The sequence below is a fragment of the Calliphora vicina genome, chromosome 1 (genome assembly GCF_958450345.1).
Source record: "Calliphora vicina chromosome 1, idCalVici1.1, whole genome shotgun sequence".
Taxonomy (NCBI): domain Eukaryota; kingdom Metazoa; phylum Arthropoda; class Insecta; order Diptera; family Calliphoridae; genus Calliphora; species Calliphora vicina.
The window spans coordinates 3662368-3681604 of NC_088780.1; the positions used below are offsets into that span (position 1 = coordinate 3662368).

The window sequence follows — 19237 nt, forward strand, 5'->3', positions numbered from 1 at the left end:
ATGATTTAGGTACAAGAACTCAACATTAGAACTTCAACAAAATCAAATGAAAAACTTATCCTTAATCTAAAATGTTACATTCCTGGAATTATCTTCAACTAAGGTCTAAGAATATGAGGTGACTGGTTAAACTTTGTTTTCTGTTGATATGAATGATTTAAGTCTTTACCTAATTTTAACTATTGCGAACTCACTGGGTCAACTGGGTCATATACCGGAAATATTCAAAATATAAATTTGTTTGAAATATTATCTAAAAACAAATCAATTATTCCTAAAAATAGCTGCTCAAATTCCTTAAAGATCCTTTTAACCACTCGAAAGTGTCAGCAGATGACAATTTTACAAAATGTCCATTAAATTTTTTAATAAACTTGTCAAGCAATTCAACAAGTAGACGGACGGACGCTTATACACAAACAAATTAATTTAAGAAAACTTACCTTTTTTACGAGATAATACCGTTTGAGTTCTATATTTTGGGGATTTTTGTTTTGTAGTTGAATGAATTTCTATGAAAAAAACTGACAGAATTAATTTTTTGTTTGTTTTATTGTCAAGAAAACACAATGACGAAAAACATTGGTTTCATTTCCATCTCCTTATTGTTATAGTATTAGCATTGTCCTGTGTCAGGCTTCAATGCTTGGAGGGTAAATGTGTTATACGTATATGGATGTATGTATAAATGACAAGCTTATGTGTAAGAGTGTTTGTATGTTTGTGAAAAATATAACATTTTCAGTTTGAGGTGTATAAAGAAGATGTTAGAACATCAGGTAATTTGATTCAATTTGTCAAAATGTTAATACGTTGTTACGGACCATAAAATGCTACTAAGCATGAAAATGCTCACAAACAAACACCCACACGTTAGCAACAAATAGCCAATGATGAGAATTTATTTGAAAATAGCATAGAATGGCAAAATAGTAGAAGGAAAAAGTAACATTTCCTTTAGGTGGCAGCAAGAAAGGTCCTTAAGTACTTCATTTGCTGCAGTTTATGACCATTTACTTATGAAGGTCCCTTTTTTAACATTACACATGACAACACAAATACCTGCTCATATATTCACGGCCTGAATGACAGGACATACATATCTCCGCTCCCCTCCAACTACTCAACTGAGTGATTGTCAGTTTGCATTGTTAGTGGTTTTGCTTATTACACAATCATGGTTGCCGCTTCTTCAGCTTGTGTTGTTGGCAACAACAACAACAAAATTACAATATTTAGCTTTAATCCCCCCATTCTTTCAACGTGAATACAAGTTTTGTTTTTTCTTTCGTTGTATGGATATACAGTGGTGGTCAAAACATATGCAACTAGCATCAGAATTTTACAAAAGTTGTTTAAACTAGTTCTAAAGGTAAACAAAAATATTCATTTGCTTATAATATTTTTTTATTAATGCATTAAAAATAAGAATATGAATTTAATTCAGAATTTTTTGCATTGAAAAGAAAAAAAATTAAAAAAACTACGTATGGGTTGATATTTCAATGGCCAAAACATATGCAACTAATTGCTTCTAAAACATTTATGTCTATAAAACTTAATATTTGGTGGCAAATCCTATATTTTCAATGACGGCCTTACATCGGCAAGGCAGTGAAGCTATCATATTGGCAATAAAATTTGCAGGAATAGTGTTCCAAGCATCTACCAATCCTTGAAACATAATATCTGAATTAGTGCAATTTTCGGGGTCGATTCTATGATTAACGATTTCCCAAAAGTTCTCAATGGGATTTAAATCCGGTAATTGTGGTGGCCACTCCATTACTGAATCTCTTTCTTGTGCTAACCTCGATTTAACAACATGTGAAGAGTGCTTGGGGTCGTTATCGTACTGAATAACTCATGGAAGAGGCATATTATCCTCAGAATTTGGAAGCATTACTCTTTCCAAGATGTCTCTATAGATAAATACATCCATTATTTCATTAATTCTGAGCAATGGGCCAACTCCAGCAGCTGAAAAACAACTCCCATACCATTACGTTGCATCTTGTATGTTTCACTGTCTTTTTGTAGTATCGTGCTTGAAGCCGCGTGTTAACTGGTCGTCTTACGTAACACATGAAATCACTTCCGATAATATTAAATTCGGAATCGTCGCTAAATAGGACAGTCGTCCATTTGTTTTCTGACCAATTTAAATGCTCCATAGCTAACTTTAAACGTTTCTTTTGATTACGTTTTGATATAAGCATTTTTTTGCGCGTAGGAAAAACGTCGGTGAAGCATGCAAGATGCAACGTAATGGTATGGGAGTTGTTTTTCAGCTGCTGGAGTTGGCTTATCGCTCAGAATTAATGAAATAATGGATGGATTTATCTATAGAGACATCTTGGAAAGAGTAATGCTTCCAAATTCTGAGGATAATATGCCTCTTCCATGAGTTATTCAGTACGATAACGACCCCAAGCACTCTTCACATGTTGTTAAATCGAGGTTAGCACAAGAAAGAGATTCAGTAATGGAATGGCCACCACAATTACCGGATTTAAATCCCATTGAGAACTTTTGGGAAATCGTTAATCAAAGAATCGACCCCGAAAATTGCACTAATTCAGATATTATGTTTCAAGGATTGGTAGATGCTTGGAACGCTATTCCTGCAAATTTTATTGCCAATATGATAGCTTCACTGCCTTGCCGATGTAAGGCCGTCATTGAAAATATAGGATTTGCCACCAAATATTAAGTTTTATAGACATAAATGTTTTAGAAGCAATTAGTTGCATATGTTTTGGCCATTGAAATATCAACCCATACGTAGTTTTTTTAATTTTTTTTCTTTTCAATGCAAAAAATTCTGAATTAAATTTCATATTCTTATTTTTAATGCATTAATAAAAAAATATTATAAGCAAATGAATATTTTTGTTTACCTTTAGAACTAGTTTAAACAACTTTTGTAAAATTCTGTTGCTAGTTGCATATGTTTTGACCACCACTGTATGTCTTCATTTAAACAAGACAAATTACAAAATAAATGAAAAAATTGAAACTAAGGAAAACAGCACAAACAATAGACAATTTGTATGGAGGGAGTGTTGGTGCTTCAAGTAAACTAGGTAATAATAAAATTAAACGCATTAACTTATATCAAATTCCCTCCTCTTGAGCCCTTACCCCAACCAAATGAAAGTGTTACAATTCCGTTTGACAAATTACCCAAACTAAACAAAGTGAAAGGAAAACAAATTTACGGAAATTCTTTCTCATACACTGTCATATAAGAACTCTTACGTAAATAAACTTATTTGTAATAAAAAACACACTGAATAAATATGGAAAAAAAGAGAAACAACTTTTACTTTTAACCCCAAATCCTTAACAACAATTAATGGTGTAAACTTAATTATAAACCCCAAAATGAAACTATTCAATACGGGCCCAATACTAAGAAAAATTAACTTTATTTGCCAAAAAGGAAACCGTAAAGAAATTCATTAATTAACCGAAACAGATTTTTTTCTCTTTCTTTCTTTCTTTCTTTTTGCTATTCTCTTTCATCATTTGCGTCTTGAGCTGCTGCTTCAGCTCTTGAAGTGTCACTTAAACAAAAGTATAAATTTCTTTGGGGAAAAAGAGAAAACGGTATACGATTGTACTTGAAATTAAATAAAGTACAAGTCGGTGAAACAATAAACTTGTAGACCATAAAATAAAAGAGATTTCATTTATTTAATGTACAAGTAGCAGAAAAGGTCCTCAACATAAAGGGACTCCTCTGCATTGGCACTTGATGGCTGTTACTTTGTCAACATTGTGCATTATTAAGAGCGAAAAAAATCGATACTTGGAGCCAAAAGGGAATAGAAAGAATTCCGTAACAATTACAGATTAATTTTCAAGTGACTTTACTGACGACCAAAACTACTCGTATTTGCTTATCGCAGTTATTTAAGGATTTATGATGTGCCATTAAATAATTGTAAAAGAAGCAGTATAAGTAGTAGGGGTATTCAACGAACATCGAATGTAGAAACTATAATAATTTTTATATACAATATTTGTTTTTAATTTATTTTATTTTTACCAAAATTTTTTGGAAAAACTATTTAAGACATAAAATATTTTTGATGAACAACAATCCGGGTTAAAAAATATTTTTCCCGATTTTGACCCATTGTTGCAATCGACTTTGAAAAATCTATGAGTAGATATCCATATTGTCTATATTCATGACTTAGTAATCCAGATATAGAACAACAATTGGTAGGGGCGATTTTAAATAGCAACCGAGCCGGAAGAATGCCTGATATATTAATTTATGAATCATGTATGTAAGTTATTTGGGGGCTACCGAAAGTTGATTTAAACATACAGATATATAGAGGGACATGGCTATATCGACTTCGCAATCTATAATGATCCAGAATATATATACTTTGTGGGGTCGCAAATGAAAAATGTATAAATTACAAATGGAATGACAAACTTATATACATATGGGCAATTCCACGAGAATCGCTACCACCACTGAAAAAACAAAAACCCTTGAAACTTTTTTCAAAGATGATTTGAATAGAATAAAATAATAAAATGTTACTATGTGAAAGTATTTAGATCATATTACAACATTTTAAAGACAAAAATAATAGTTTAAACTGATTGGCCCATAATCATAGTCAAACACTAAAGTCGGTTCTTTTTAGAAACAACTTTAAAATAAAAACCTGCTTTTAATTATTTTGCAACTATAGTCAAAATTAAAGTATGTTTTAAATTGAACCGACTTTAACTGGGTGCCACCGCAAATGTAGAAAATGTTTTCATACAATATACAACAAAATACAGACAAGTGGCAACGCTGAACAGCTGACATACAAAATAAAAAACAAAAAAGGTAAACAATAAAAGTAACCGGGACAACTAAAGAAAAAAAGTTGTTTGTTGTGGAAAAATTAAATATATAAGATGAATATCATAATTATAATATTTTGGCACTAATTTTATTGATAGCTGTTCAATAATTGCAAAATCTCTACCAATATCTTGTAACTTAAACATTTTTTTACTTTGTGCCGAACTTTTTTACTTGGTGAAGAACAGCTTATGCTGTTGTTAAACGAGTTAATAACAGCTTCGACTTCAACGTCAGAAGTATACTTTAACTTGTCTATGATAGACCTAAAGTCCATTCTTAAGTAAAGTCGAGTTTAATTCTCTTAAAGTATTCTTTATTTCTGACTATGATTATAGGCCATTATATTTAATTTTTTAATGTTTTAGGCTAAAATTGCGGCGAAAACTGGGCTCCCAATTAGCTTGTAGTATGAAATGAATTTGACTCTGATTGTTTATTTGCTATTATAAAATGGTTTATTGAAACCGAATGTATATTTTCCATTCACTTTTTTAGTTTTTGTATACATATATTTACAGAAAATAGTTTGTTTTATTATAAGAGAAAAATCTGTCACGTACGGTATGTCACGTACGATAATAAACTTTATTTATTTTAAAATCATCCGAAGATTGTTATACCCTACACCACCATAGTGGGGAGGGTATTAGTCTAACACCCACCTTAAAGTATACCGATCGAATTAGACCCACTTTCTGAGTCGATTAAACGATGTCCGTCCGTCCGTCTGGTCGGCTGGCTGGCTGTCCATGTAAACCTTGTGCGCAGAGTACAGGTCGCAATTTTGAAGCTATTTCGATCAAATTTGGTACATATTATTTTTTTGGCCCAAGGACCAAAACTGGCTGAAATCGGTCCACTATTTCACCTAGCCCCCATACAAATGTCCTTCCGAAATTGGACTTTATCGGTCATAAATGTTTAATTCATAAATGTATCTCCACAAATTGCGCTCCAAATAAGTTTTATATATACAAAATTCATGTCACCAAATTTTGTTACGATCGGTCCATATTTAGTTATAGCTCCCATATAGACCCGCTTCCGAAAATCACTTTAACGTGCATAAATCGCTTAAAAATTTTGGTATACTCACAAAATTCAACATAGTAAACTTTCATATAGACACAAATCACACGACCTAATTTCATGGTTATCGGTCCATAATTGTTCATAGCCCCCATATAAGGCCCACTTCCGAAAATCACTCAAAAATATAAATTATTGAAATTTTAAAAGAAAAATGTTTTTGCTCTTTTACTTAGTGTAGGGTATTATATGGTCGGGCTTGACCGACCACACTTTCTTACTTGTTTTTATTTATATATGGCGGATTGTAAAGGAAAAATATTTCGTTTAGTGTAAGAAATTAAAAGAAAACATAACGCCTCTCACGATTCGAATATTTTCGCATATTTCTACATGTACCTCCGTTTTATGTCACGTACGTTATACCCATATTTCGCTCAATATTTTGGACAACAATATTTCGAAAGAACTTTTGATTATTTTAAAATATAGTACCCTCTGAATGGAACATAAAGACCAAATTATTTTTCAGATACTCTTATTTTTGCAAAATCTATTCCACTCTATAGGCATACAAATGTCACGTACGATGATATGGATTGCCCATATAGTATCTCAACCATTTATGAACCGAATTTACTGATTTTCAATATCAAAATTATTTTAAACATATCTGATATATTGATATAAAACGTAGGTTCACTTCGTATGTGTGGGTTTCTGAAATCGTATTTCAACTAATACATGAAATAAAACAAGCTCTGTGTGTTATTACTAAAGTTATTAATTGATTTGCAAGGCATATTATGTACGAAATATGACAAAGTTCAAATGTCCGCTGGTGTTTTGCATGTTGACACGAATTCGAGAGGTCAAATTTATGGCGATGGGCAGGGATTATGTTGAATTTGAGGGCATCGATAGAATGCTGCTTGGAAAAGATCTCAAATTTCAGAAAACCACAATACAAAAAGTTTAGAAAGGCCAAATTACACGATCTTGTTGGTCAATTTACGTCACCTCTGCAAGAGATAACCATAACCTTTTATATACCAAAATATCCATTGTGGCGCCCCAAATCCAGCTAATCTATGTCCAGAGAAAATTGGTTATCATTTATTTGGGTGACCTCTCAACGTTTTCAAAGAAGTTCGGACTTATGAAAAAATCCGCACCAAACAGTATCCTCCTGTGGGTTGACTTTGTCCCAAATACGGTAATTTTTCTTGCTAACATAAAAAGATTAAATAAAATAAATATTAATCACCGGGAAGAAGTGCTCAATTGTGTAACCTGCATTGGTAAATTCACATCAAAAACTTAATTATAAAAAACATATTTCACAAACGCTACCGAAGCATATTAGAAAACTCTTTATAAGGATGCCCTTTATAGGTCGCCAATGAATTGCGGTAACGTGATGACAACATTTATTTTACACAAATTATTATTTGGAAAACCTTCTCTAATATAGAGTAAAAACCAATGTAATTTACTTATTGGAGAGTATTTGACCTTTAGATTTTTTACTTCTCAACCCCGATAAGAAGTCAAATTGTGTACAGCTATGAATATCCCTAATAGCTGACTACCCAAACCCAGCTAATTGCAAATGTTTCATTTTACTTTATATTTCCTTTGATATATTTTACTGACAACCAAATTAATATGAAATTCTGTTAAGAACAAGCGCAACTAAGCTAATAAAATTTACTACATTCTCTATTTTAGACATTTACCAATACCGATGAAGAAGCCAATGAAATGGTGCGTCGCGGCCAGGCCTGGGGTTCTTTGGTGTTTGCCGATAACTACACAGATTCATTAGTGGAACGTACAGAAAATGGTCGCTACACAGATGATGCCACAGTGGAGTCTTCGGATCTTAATGTTAAATTGGACATGTCAAGTGAGTTTCAGAGCATTAATATGAATATAAATTTTATGAATAATATTTTTTGTTTTCTTCATTTTAGACCAACAAATCTCCACATTGCTGTATCGTGATTTGCAATATGCCTTCTTCAGTTTTGTGGAAAATATTTTGTCCGATTGTGATTTAAATCCCAAACTAGGTCGTGTCCCGGTCAACTGGCATCAACCCATTTATGGTTTCAATAATCCCAACTTTACTGACTTTGCTGCTCCCGGTGTTATCTTGACCATTATCTTCTTTTTGTCGGTGGCCATTACCTCGGGAGCCATGTTAATCGAGCGTAACGAGGGCATGCTGGAACGTTGTTTGGTAGCTGGCATTACGGGTCCCGAAATTCTTTTGGCCCAGGTATTAACCCAATTCACGGTGATGTTCAGTCAAACGGCTTTTGTATTGCTGGTCAGCTTTTATTTCTTCGAATTGACAATTGTGGGCAATATTTGGTTGGTAGTGGGTTTGTGTGTCTTGAATGGTTTGTGCGGCATGTGCTTTGGTTTCGTTATTGCCTGTGCGGTGGACACTGAACGTACTGCTACTTATGTTGCCATGGGCTCTTTTCTGCCCATTGTCATGTTGTGTGGTATTATATGGCCCGTTGAAGGCATGTATCCTTTATTACAATTTGTGACGGCCTTCTTGCCTCTCACCAAACCCACTGAATCACTGCGTTCTATATTACAGCGCGGCTGGGACATGTCAAATCCCTCTGTTTACAATGGTTTCATATCAATTTCAGCTTGGGTTTTAGTTTTCCTAATATTGACCATTTTACTTTTGAAATTCAAGAAGGGTTAAGTTAAACTCAGGGCTTCTTTAATTAACCAAGTGGTTTTGGGGGGTAAACATAAACCTTATCTTTATTTTTGTTTTGCTTTAAATAAATGTATTTAGTAGTTTGCATAAATTTCATTCAATTCATTTAAAAATTAATATTCAAGTCTTATAAATTTTGTGTAATAATTTATAATCTTAAGGGTTACTGTTAAATAAAAGTAAGACAATGACAGATGGACAAACCGTGCCCATGAAGCAGACCACAAAAATAATTTCAAAGTTATTTGAAACTATGAAGCTGGAATTCGTCTGTTTAATAAGTGTTTTACGTATTAATTAAGGGTTTTATGTTAATAATTGTAGTTATTAGCAGTCATTTTTAAAATATATGTACATTAAAATAAAGTTTGACAAATACACTGAGAGAAATATTTTTATTATTATGTGACTTAATTGATGTTGATGATATGCTCTTTATACTCCTTTTCCATTACAACTACACATTTTAAATTCATTATATTTCCATGCATCTATAAAAACTTTTTCTCGGTGTATTTAATTTGAGTTATAGTTTTATTCACCAACATTTTATTATTTTTTTTAAATTAATAACTTGGTTCGTTAGCTTAAGTTCTCATTATTTTAAGTTATGCTGTCTACTATTTTTTACAGAAATTTATTTATTTCATTAAACAAAATGTCTCTTGTCTATGTATTTGGTAGGGTTTTTTATAAAAAACAATGTTTTTATTATTTCTAATTAAAGTAGTTTTTATGAATTAATTTAATACTTATATATAATAGATATACATATATGGCTGTAGTAATAATTTCATTGTGTTGAAAATATTGACAATAATTTATAGTCACATATATAATAAACTTAAATTTTGTATCTATTTTTACTCTTTGTACGGCAAATAAAATTTTGTTTTAAAAAAAATAAAAATCGTATTTTTTTATATGGATAACCGTTGATAGGCCAGATTCAAACATATTGAGGTGATTTTTGTAAAATTTTAAAACTTTTTATTTACTCAGAAACACTTTCGATAAAATTTGAAACTTTCTAAGTTACCTGAGTTTATGATTATCGGTTCATATTTAGTCAAGGTTCGCATATAAAGCACACTTCCAAAAATCACTCACGAAAATAGATTACTCAAATTTTAAAAGAAAAAATGTTTTGATCGATTGACTAAAAGCTAAAATTGCTTATAACTCGTAAACTAAAGGGTTTAGAGCGATAACAATGAAAATCTGTGATCACTCATATTTCCCATTAAAATTCGATTTTTTCATACAAAATTTAATAAAAGCTAAAATTGCTTATAACTCGTAAACTAAAGGGTTTAGAGCGATAACAATGAAAATCTGTGATCACTCATATTTCCCATTAAAATTCGATTTTTTCATACAAAATTTAATAAAAGCTAAAATTGCTTATAACTCGTAAACTAAAGGGTTTAGAGCGATAACAATGAAAATCTGTGATCACTCATATTTCCCATTAAAATTCGATTTTTTCATACAAAATTTAATAAAAGCTAAAATAGCTTATAACTCGTAAACTAAAGGGTTTAGAGCGATAACAATGAAAATCTGTGATCACTCATATTTCCCATTAAAATTCGATTTTTTCATACAAAATTTAATAAAAGCTAAAATTGCTTATAACTCGTAAACTAAAGGGTTTAGAGCGATAACAATGAAAATCTGTGATCACTCATATTTCCCATTAAAATTCGATTTTTTCATACAAAATTTAATAAAAGCTAAAATTGCTTATAACTCGTAAACTAAAGGGTTTAGAGCGATAACAATGAAAATCTGTGATCACTCATATTTCCCATAAAAATTCGATTTTTTCATACAAAATTTAATAAAAGCTAAAATTGCTTATAACTCGTAAACTAAAGGGTTTAGAGCGATAACAATGAAAATCTGTGATCACTCATATTTCCCATTAAAATTCGATTTTTTCATACAAAATTGAATAAAAGCTAAAATTGCTTATAACTCGTAAACTAAAGGGTTTAGAGCGATAACAATGAAAATCTGTGATCACTCATATTTCCCATAAAAATTCGATTTTTTCATACAAAATTTAATAAAAGCTAAAATTGCTTATAACTCGTAAACTAAAGGGTTTAGAGCGATAACAATGAAAATCTGTGATCACTCATATTTCCCATTAAAATTCGATTTTTTCATACAAAATTTAATAAAAGCTAAAATTGCTTATAACTCGTAAACTAAAGGGTTTAGAGCGATAACAATGAAAATCTGTGATCACTCATATTTCCCATTAAAATTCGATTTTTTCATACAAAATTTAATAAAAGCTAAAATTGCTTATAACTCGTAAACTAAAGGGTTTAGAGCGATAACAATGAAAATCTGTGATCACTCATATTTCCCATAAAAATTCGATTTTTTCATACAAAATTTAATAAAAGCTAAAATTGCTTATAACTCGTAAACTAAAGGGTTTAGAGCGATAACAATGAAAATCTGTGATCACTCATATTTCCCATTAAAATTCGATTTTTTCATACAAAATTGAATAAAAGCTAAAATTGCTTATAACTCGTAAACTAAAGGGTTTAGAGCGATAACAATGAAAATCTGTGATCACTCATATTTCCCATTAAAATTCGATTTTTTCATACAAAATTGAATAAAAGCTAAAATTGCTTATAACTCGTAAACTAAAGGGTTTAGAGCGATAACAATGAAAATCTGTGATCACTCATTAAAATTCGATTTTTTCATACAAAATTTAATAAAAGCTAAAATTGCTTATAATTCGTAAACTAAAGGGTTTAGAGCGATAACAATGAAAATCTGTGATCACTCATATTTCCCATTAAAATTCGATTTTTTCATACACAATTTAATAAAAGCTAAAATTGCTTATAACTCGTAAACTAAAGGGTTTAGAGCCATAACAATGAAAATCTGTGATCACTCATTAAAATTCGATTTTTTCATACAAAATTTAATAAAAGCTAAAATTGCTTATAATTCGTAAACTAAAGGGTTTAGAGCGATAACAATGAAAATCTGTGATCACTCATATTTCCCATTAAAATTCGATTTTTTCATACAAAATTGAATAAAAGCTAAAATTGCTTATAACTCGTAAACTAAAGGGTTTAGAGCGATAACAATGAAAATCTGTGATCACTCATATTTCCCATTAAAATTGCTTATAATTCGTAAACTAAAGGGTTTAGAGCGATAACAATGAAAATCTGTGATCACTCATATTTCCCATTAAAATTCGATTTTTTCATACAAAATTGAATAAAAGCTAAAATTGCTTATAACTCGTAAACTAAAAGGTTTAGAGCGATAACAATGAAAATCTGTGATCACTCATATTTCCCATTAAAATTCGATTTTTTCATACAAAATTTAATAAAAGCTAAAATTGCTTATAACTCGTAAACTAAAGGGTTTAGAGCGATAACAATGAAAATCTGTGATCACTCATATTTCCCATTAAAATTCGATTTTTTCTGTGATCACTCATATTTCCCATAAAAATTCGATTTTTCCATACAAAATTGAATAAAAGCTAAAATTGCTTATAACTCGTAAACTAAAGGGTTTAGAGCGATAACAATGAAAATCTCATTAAAATCCCATTAAAATTCGATTTTTTCTGTGATCACACATATTTTCATTAAAATTCGATTTTTTCATACAAAATTGAATAAAAGCTAAAATTGCTTATAACTCGTAAACTAAAGGGTTTAGAGCGATAACAATGAAAATCTGTGATCACTCATATTTCCCATTAAAATTCGATTTTTTCATACAAAATTGAATAAAAGCTAAAATTGCTTATAACTCGTAAACTAAAGGGTTTAGAGCGATAACAATGAAAATCTGTGATCACTCATATTTCCCATTAAAATTCGATTTTTTCTGTGATCACTCATATTTCCCATTAAAATTCGATTTTTTCATACAAAATTTAATAAAAGCTAAAATTGCTTATAACTCGTAAACTAAAGGGTTTAGAGCGATAACAATGAAAATCTGTGATCACTCATATTTCCCATTAAAATTCGATTTTTTCATACAAAATTTAATAAAAGCTAAAATTCCTTATAACTCGTAAACTAAAGGGTTTAGAGCGATAACAATGAAAATCTGTGATCACTCATATTTCCCATTAAAAAACGATCTACATTGAAAATCGACTACTTACCAATCAGGGTGAGAACTTTGTGAAACTGGACATATATTGAGAAAATTGTCCATAATTTAAAGAATGCTATTCTCGTAGCAACAATTGTGTTTATTACCTTAACCAAGCGTATGAGTAATATTGATTAATCATAAGAAGTATACATTTCTTGAAGACGAATTTATATTTTCAAAACGTTGCTACATACAGAATTTAGTACGTGGATTTGCACTCGTTACTAAGGTAGTTTTAAAGTATATTGGAAACTTTTTGTCTTATTGTCTAGCTGAACAACGTAAATATGGTCATTCATTTCCATAGTGATCCATTTCTGTGTGAGATAAGTGATTATTCAGTAACACTTCTTCAATATATGTATCTACTATCTTTAACAGAATAACACTTTTTATTAGCATCATTAGCTAATAAATAATCTAATCTTAAATGTAACATGAAAAATAATTTATTTATACTTGCAATACATCCTTATGCTACCCAACAATATTTTATTTGTGATCATTTAATTCTAACTACAAAAAGCAAAAAAGAAAAAAAGAAACAGTCATTACAAATTATATTTACTTCGGTGGTAATAAACTGAAATATTATTTGCACTAATTTCAAAGTACTTGCTATTATATTCACTACAGCCAAGCCTTATAAAATGAAATTTGTAATTTGGCCAATACTTTTTGTTGGTCTGTATTAAAGCAAATAAATTCCAACTCATTAAGCTGGTCATAAAAATGCTAAAATATTACAATTAATTTTGTTTTACTGCCACATTCATAATAAATACAAAACACTCAAACCAATAACACACACACATACCATAGGCACACACTCACCACCAACAAAATAAATCTAATCAGCGGGAAAAAAATTGCCAGGGCATCACTTTTTGGGCCTTCTAAAAGACGTACATACATTCTAAAATATGCGATGCTAATTCCACTAAGTTTTTCTCGCGGAAGATGCTCAAGAAGGATTTTCCTTATCTTTCTAACAAATTGCATACACATTCATAATTGCATTGCAAAATAAGGTCTAACAAACTTTTATTTAAAATTAAAAAAATATTGGTTTTGCAGTTATTCCTGTATAGCATGGAACAAGTAACGGACAAGGAGGACTTACCTCCAATAACACATATAATTTAAATCATTGGTAGGCAAAAAGAGGCATTTAATTTGTGTGCTTTTTGGGTACAAAATAAAATATTTACAACAACATCAAGCAACTGAATGAAATGTGTGTATTTTTATGCTCTATTACGCTCTTTTGTTCACATTCGGGTTGTTATGACGAAAATCATCGTAACCTGAACAATATGAACGCCTACCATGGATTTAAATGATTTCGCAATGAGGCTATTTGCACTTGCTTCTGCTAAATAAGGCCTTTAGGAAGGCCTGTTTACTGCATATTTTTCCCGCTGGGTAGTCTATAAGCAAAACACACATACACACAGGCCAAAAAGAAAGCCTGTTCTTTCCTTGTTGATTCTTTTATAAACAAGCTAAATTAAGTCCATGTTTTCTTCTTTTACATGCTAGAGCTTCTATTTAAATAATTTTGATTTTGGTTAGGGATTGACTTTCTTCTACATTTTTAGTTTTTGTTGTTGTAAAGGATAAATGTTCAACAATTGACTTTTTGAACTCTTTCTGTTGGCCAGTCTTCGGTTCCAAGTAAAAATCGGATATTTCGTTGGCGATTTGCATTTGTGTGTGTTGTTCTCTTTGTTGTTATAAATAATTGGACGCTACCATGAAGTTGTTGATGAGTGGTAACGTGGGAATGGTGTTTTTTGGTGGCATAACTTTTACTTGGGGAATTAAATATTTGCCTTGTTGTTATTTGAGTAACTGTCAGAGTTATTATTGTTACAGTTTGCTTTTTATTTTCTTCATTTTATTTTGTAACAACTTAAGTAAATTTTCCTTAATAACATAATAATATTAACTAGCAACAGCACCAACAACAAGAACAACGATAGCAATATAAGGAAGAAAATAATTCAAATTTCCATTTTGTTGGTTGTTAAAAAGCTTCAAGTTTTTGCAGTCAGAAAATGTAACAGATGTTAAACATCAAGTTAATTGAGCAATTAATTAACACACCATTTCATGTTTTTTTTTTAGTTTAAACGTGAAAGAATGTGAAACTGCTTAAGGGTATGTGAAAGTCTGTGTGTGTGTGTGTGCGTGTTTAGTAAACTACAATAACTTTTCTTAAGAAGGATTAAAATTATGTTTCTTAAAGAAAATAATACTATTTTTAAAAAGATTTGTTTGCGAAAATTTAAATTAAGGTCTAAAATATTTTAAAAGATATGAGAGAACATTATATGTTGGTAAGAACGAAATATTTTATGCATAATCCAAAGTTAAATATTTGGCTGTATGTTTACAGTAAAGAATTATGTTGCCGCCTAAAGTATGCTATAGTTTTTAAAGCACTGTTAATAGTTGTTTATAACAGTGATATGTCAGTAAATTTCTTATGTAGAAAATAATAGACTACAATTAATTTAATCATAATTCCCAAAATAAAAAAACTGTTTCTAAAAAATTCACATTTCAATATAAACTGATATGCAAAGAAAATTAATATTTTGATACAGGTAAGCCTCCATTTACGCGGTACTTTATTTACACGAATTCGATATAACGTGAACTCTAATTAGCAACCATTTTTTCAAATACGCGACTTTTTTTACACGATTTGTATATAATCCGGCAGCAAACAACAAGAAACGGAAAACACATATGCGAATAACAGATTTTTTGAAAACTAAATGCACTTTTTTATTATTTTGAAATTGCTTTGTTAATTTTTATGAATTTTTTGTTTTGTTTTGATCTCTTTAATGCATTGGAATATTTTGTTTTTTTAATTGAAATTTTTTCTTAATTTTCGATAAGAATTTTTTTTTATTTCAGTTTTTTTACTTTACTTTTGTTTTAAGTTAATAAAAGTACAAATAAAATAAGTTTACTTAAAAGGTATATATCGTCACCTTAAATGCAAACGGACGTAATTACATTTTTATTGTTTTTACAGGAGAAGCAAAACACGTTATAAAATCAATAATAATAGAGTATTCTTGGCACTTTTTTGCGTTTGAATTTCTTTAGTAAAGTTGTAATTTTTGATCGCAAATTTGCGTGAACATGTAGTTTGATAAAAAGAACCATAATCAATCAAAACCTCAATTTTGAATTTTTGTGTAGTTACGTCCGTTTGCATTTAATGTGTTTTCGATTTAACGCGATTTTTAGGTCCCAATTTCTTATTTGTTATGTGACTGATGTATTGTTTTACGCGAAATAAAAAGTTATTGGCCCCACAAAAGCATTTCGTTCTAAATTAGAACCTAGTTTTACGCGAATTTGATTTACACGCATTTTTTTGGGCCCAACAAACCGCGTAAATGGAGGCCTATCTGTACTTTTAAAGTCCAAAACTTAGTTTTTTTTAAAGAAAAGTGGTTACACACCACTCTAGAGGGAATGGAACCAACACTGAAGTGAGCCCACGATTGCTTTCTCGAGGGTAGGAAATTCTAATAATTTATGCAAAAGTGACATATCAAGTAATATGATGTTGGGTGAGACACATTATAGCAAGTCATGGAACTTACTTACAAAACAGGCAGGTTTGGATATTACTGGTTATAAAATGGTATAAAAATTAATATATGTACTCCTCGGTCGTTATAATCCAGTGGCAGACAATTTTAATTTAAATCCATTGACTGCCTTTAACTAAAATAAGTTAAAGGTGATATAAAACTAATGAACTTATGTTTTGATTTGACAACTAACTACAAAAAGCCCCATTATGAAAACAAAATCAAAAAAGTTTTTGATTTCGGAAAAAAAATATTAAATTTTTTTTATTTTTTTTTAAATATTTTTGTGTTCGGAAGACATCGATTTTAAAAGTTGGTTCACTTGACGTGAAATCCCCCTCCCCCATATACATACTTTGGGTCGCAAATGAAAAATTTAGAAATAACAAACGTTTCGAATAACCGGTTTTTGTCTTTTTTTTTTTTTTTCAATTTATGAATTGAGGTAAAATTAAGCTTAAATATTTTTTTTTATTAAAACTAACTGTTGAAATTGCATTGTATAGAAGATTTAATTTATTTTAACTTTTTGAGAATTTCTCCAAATAATCAAAATCTTGTTTTAAGTCGCTAGTTGTTCCTTTGTGAGGATTTTAAACTTCTTTTATTGTTAAATTGAGCTTAAAATTTTTGAGAGTCACTTTCAATATATTCTAAATCAGATCAACTTTCATTTAATACAGGTGACGTTAAAAAGCCAGTTGATTATTTTTTTCTCGATATGTTTTCTAACTACTATCCAGAAATCGAAAATAACTCGTCCATATACCAAAAAACCCAAATTGTGATTTATACTTTTGTGATAAAAATAAATCACTGAAAATAACAGTTATAAAGTGATTCCTATTTAAATGGTTTGGTATGACCTTTATTCGTTTTTGTTATTATACCCTTCAGCTTCGTGAGAAGGGTATATATAAGTTTGTCATTCCGTTTGTAATTTCTACATTTTTCATTTCCGACCCTATAAAGTATATATATTCTGGATCCTTATAGATAGCGGAGTCGATTAAGCCATGTCCGTCTGTCTGTCTGTCTGTCTGTCTGTCTGTCTGTCTGTCTGTCTGTCTGTCTGTCTGTCTGTCTGTCTGTCTGTCTGTCTGTCTGTCTGTCTGTCTGTCTGTCTGTCTGTCTGTCTGTCTGTCTGTCTGTCTGTCTGTCTGTCTGTCTGTCTGTCTGTCTGTCTGTCCGTCTGTCTGTCTGTCTGTCTGTCTGTCTGTTGAAATCAATTTTCTGAAGGCCCCAGATATCTCCGGGATCCAAATCTTCAACAATTCTGTCAGACATACTTTCGAGAATTTTGCTATTTAAAATCAGCAAAATCCGTCCATAAATAACGGAGATATGAGCAAAAATCCGAGACAACCTCTGAAAATTTCATCAAAAAACACAATGTATTGCATGCTTTGACAAAAAAACAACAAAACGTATGGTTGGATGGGCAAGCTTTGCGTATTTTGTTTTTTTGTGTTTTGTTTCTTTTGGCGTTGTTGTTGTTTTTTATACAACTAAACTTTTGTTTGGTTGTGTGTTGGATTTTTTGACAAAAAATCAACAAATCGTCTGTTTGAATGTGCATGCTTTGCGTATTTTGTTTCTTTTGGCGTTGTTGTTGTTTTTTATACAATTAAACGTATGTTTGGATGTGTGTTGGTTTCATTGCCTTGCGTATTTTGTTTTTTCTTTTGGTGTTTTGTTTCGTTTGGCGTTGTTGTTGTTTTTTGTGTTCTTGATAAATTTAGGATGCTGTACGCTGAAAGTGGGCAATGTACATACATACCTATATACTAATTATAAAAAATAATAATGCATCCACAACAAAGGTGAAGGGTATATAAGATTCGGCATAGCCGAATATAGCACTCTTACTTGTTTTTTAATGGTTTCGTGTGAGATAAACAATTTCTCTTTTATTTACACACAAAACATATTATTAGTAATTTTTAACAAATTATGGAAAGAATTTGATAAGTATGAAGTAATTAAGTCTGAGTAACAGAAATGAGAATTTTTTTTAATTGTTATTAATATTTTGATAAGTTATAAATATTTAAGCGTTGATTTGCATCAAATCCATTTTTGTGATTAATTTTTCATGTTAGCAAATAAAAGTCACAAGCTGTCCTTTACGAAAAAAATAAATTATAAATCACTCCTCCAGATTATTTGTGTTTGTTTCTTTTCTGTTTCTCTCAACCCCAAATCTAAAATGTTCTCGAATAAATCACTCTCTCAGTGATATATCACAAAAAATAATTTTTAAATGGCTGCGAATGAGAATTTACCATTGAAATGAAAGTGAACCCGTTATTTTCCGTCTCTGCTACTATCTGCCAAAATTAGTTTACATTGGTTCGTTAATTTAAATATGACAAAAATTACCAGGTTTCCAACGTCGACTCAAGCAAGGCCCTTGTCGATCTACATATATCTTCGTATATTTAGAAAGCTGGAACGATTAAACCTTGTTATTAAAATCAAGAGTGATAGCGGAACTCCACCAGTTCATATGTCGAGTTATAAATGGTCTCCACCAGTATCAATGAGTTTTTATGAAAGAGACGCAAAATTATCGAAGGCAAATAAAAACGAAAACGAGCGAGATTGCCCTAAACAAATAATGACAATTTAAAGCGAATTGTTAATCGACCCAGACCTACTTTGCGATTGCGCTTTCATTTAGAAGAACATTTGGAAGAACAGTGTTGTTTAAAGTACTCGCTAATTATTAAAAGTAATAGCAGAATCTTAAACAGCCCAATTATGAATAAAAAT

The 19237-nt window shown here is 30.5% G+C and overlaps 1 protein-coding gene across 3 annotated transcripts in view; it reads left to right on the forward strand.

Moving 5' to 3' along the window:
• The window catches only part of osy (oskyddad), a 156118-nt gene extending 146545 nt beyond the window's left edge, over positions 1 to 9573 (forward strand). For all 3 annotated transcript variants that reach the window (XM_065498748.1, XM_065498749.1, XM_065498750.1), the window contains exons 8-9: positions 7646 to 7823; positions 7891 to 9573. In XM_065498748.1, coding sequence (XP_065354820.1) covers positions 7646 to 7823; positions 7891 to 8645 — 933 coding nt within the window. In that variant the 3' untranslated portion in view covers positions 8646 to 9573. The remainder of the gene's footprint in view (positions 1 to 7645; positions 7824 to 7890) is intronic.
• Positions 9574 to 19237: the final 9664 nt, after the last annotated feature.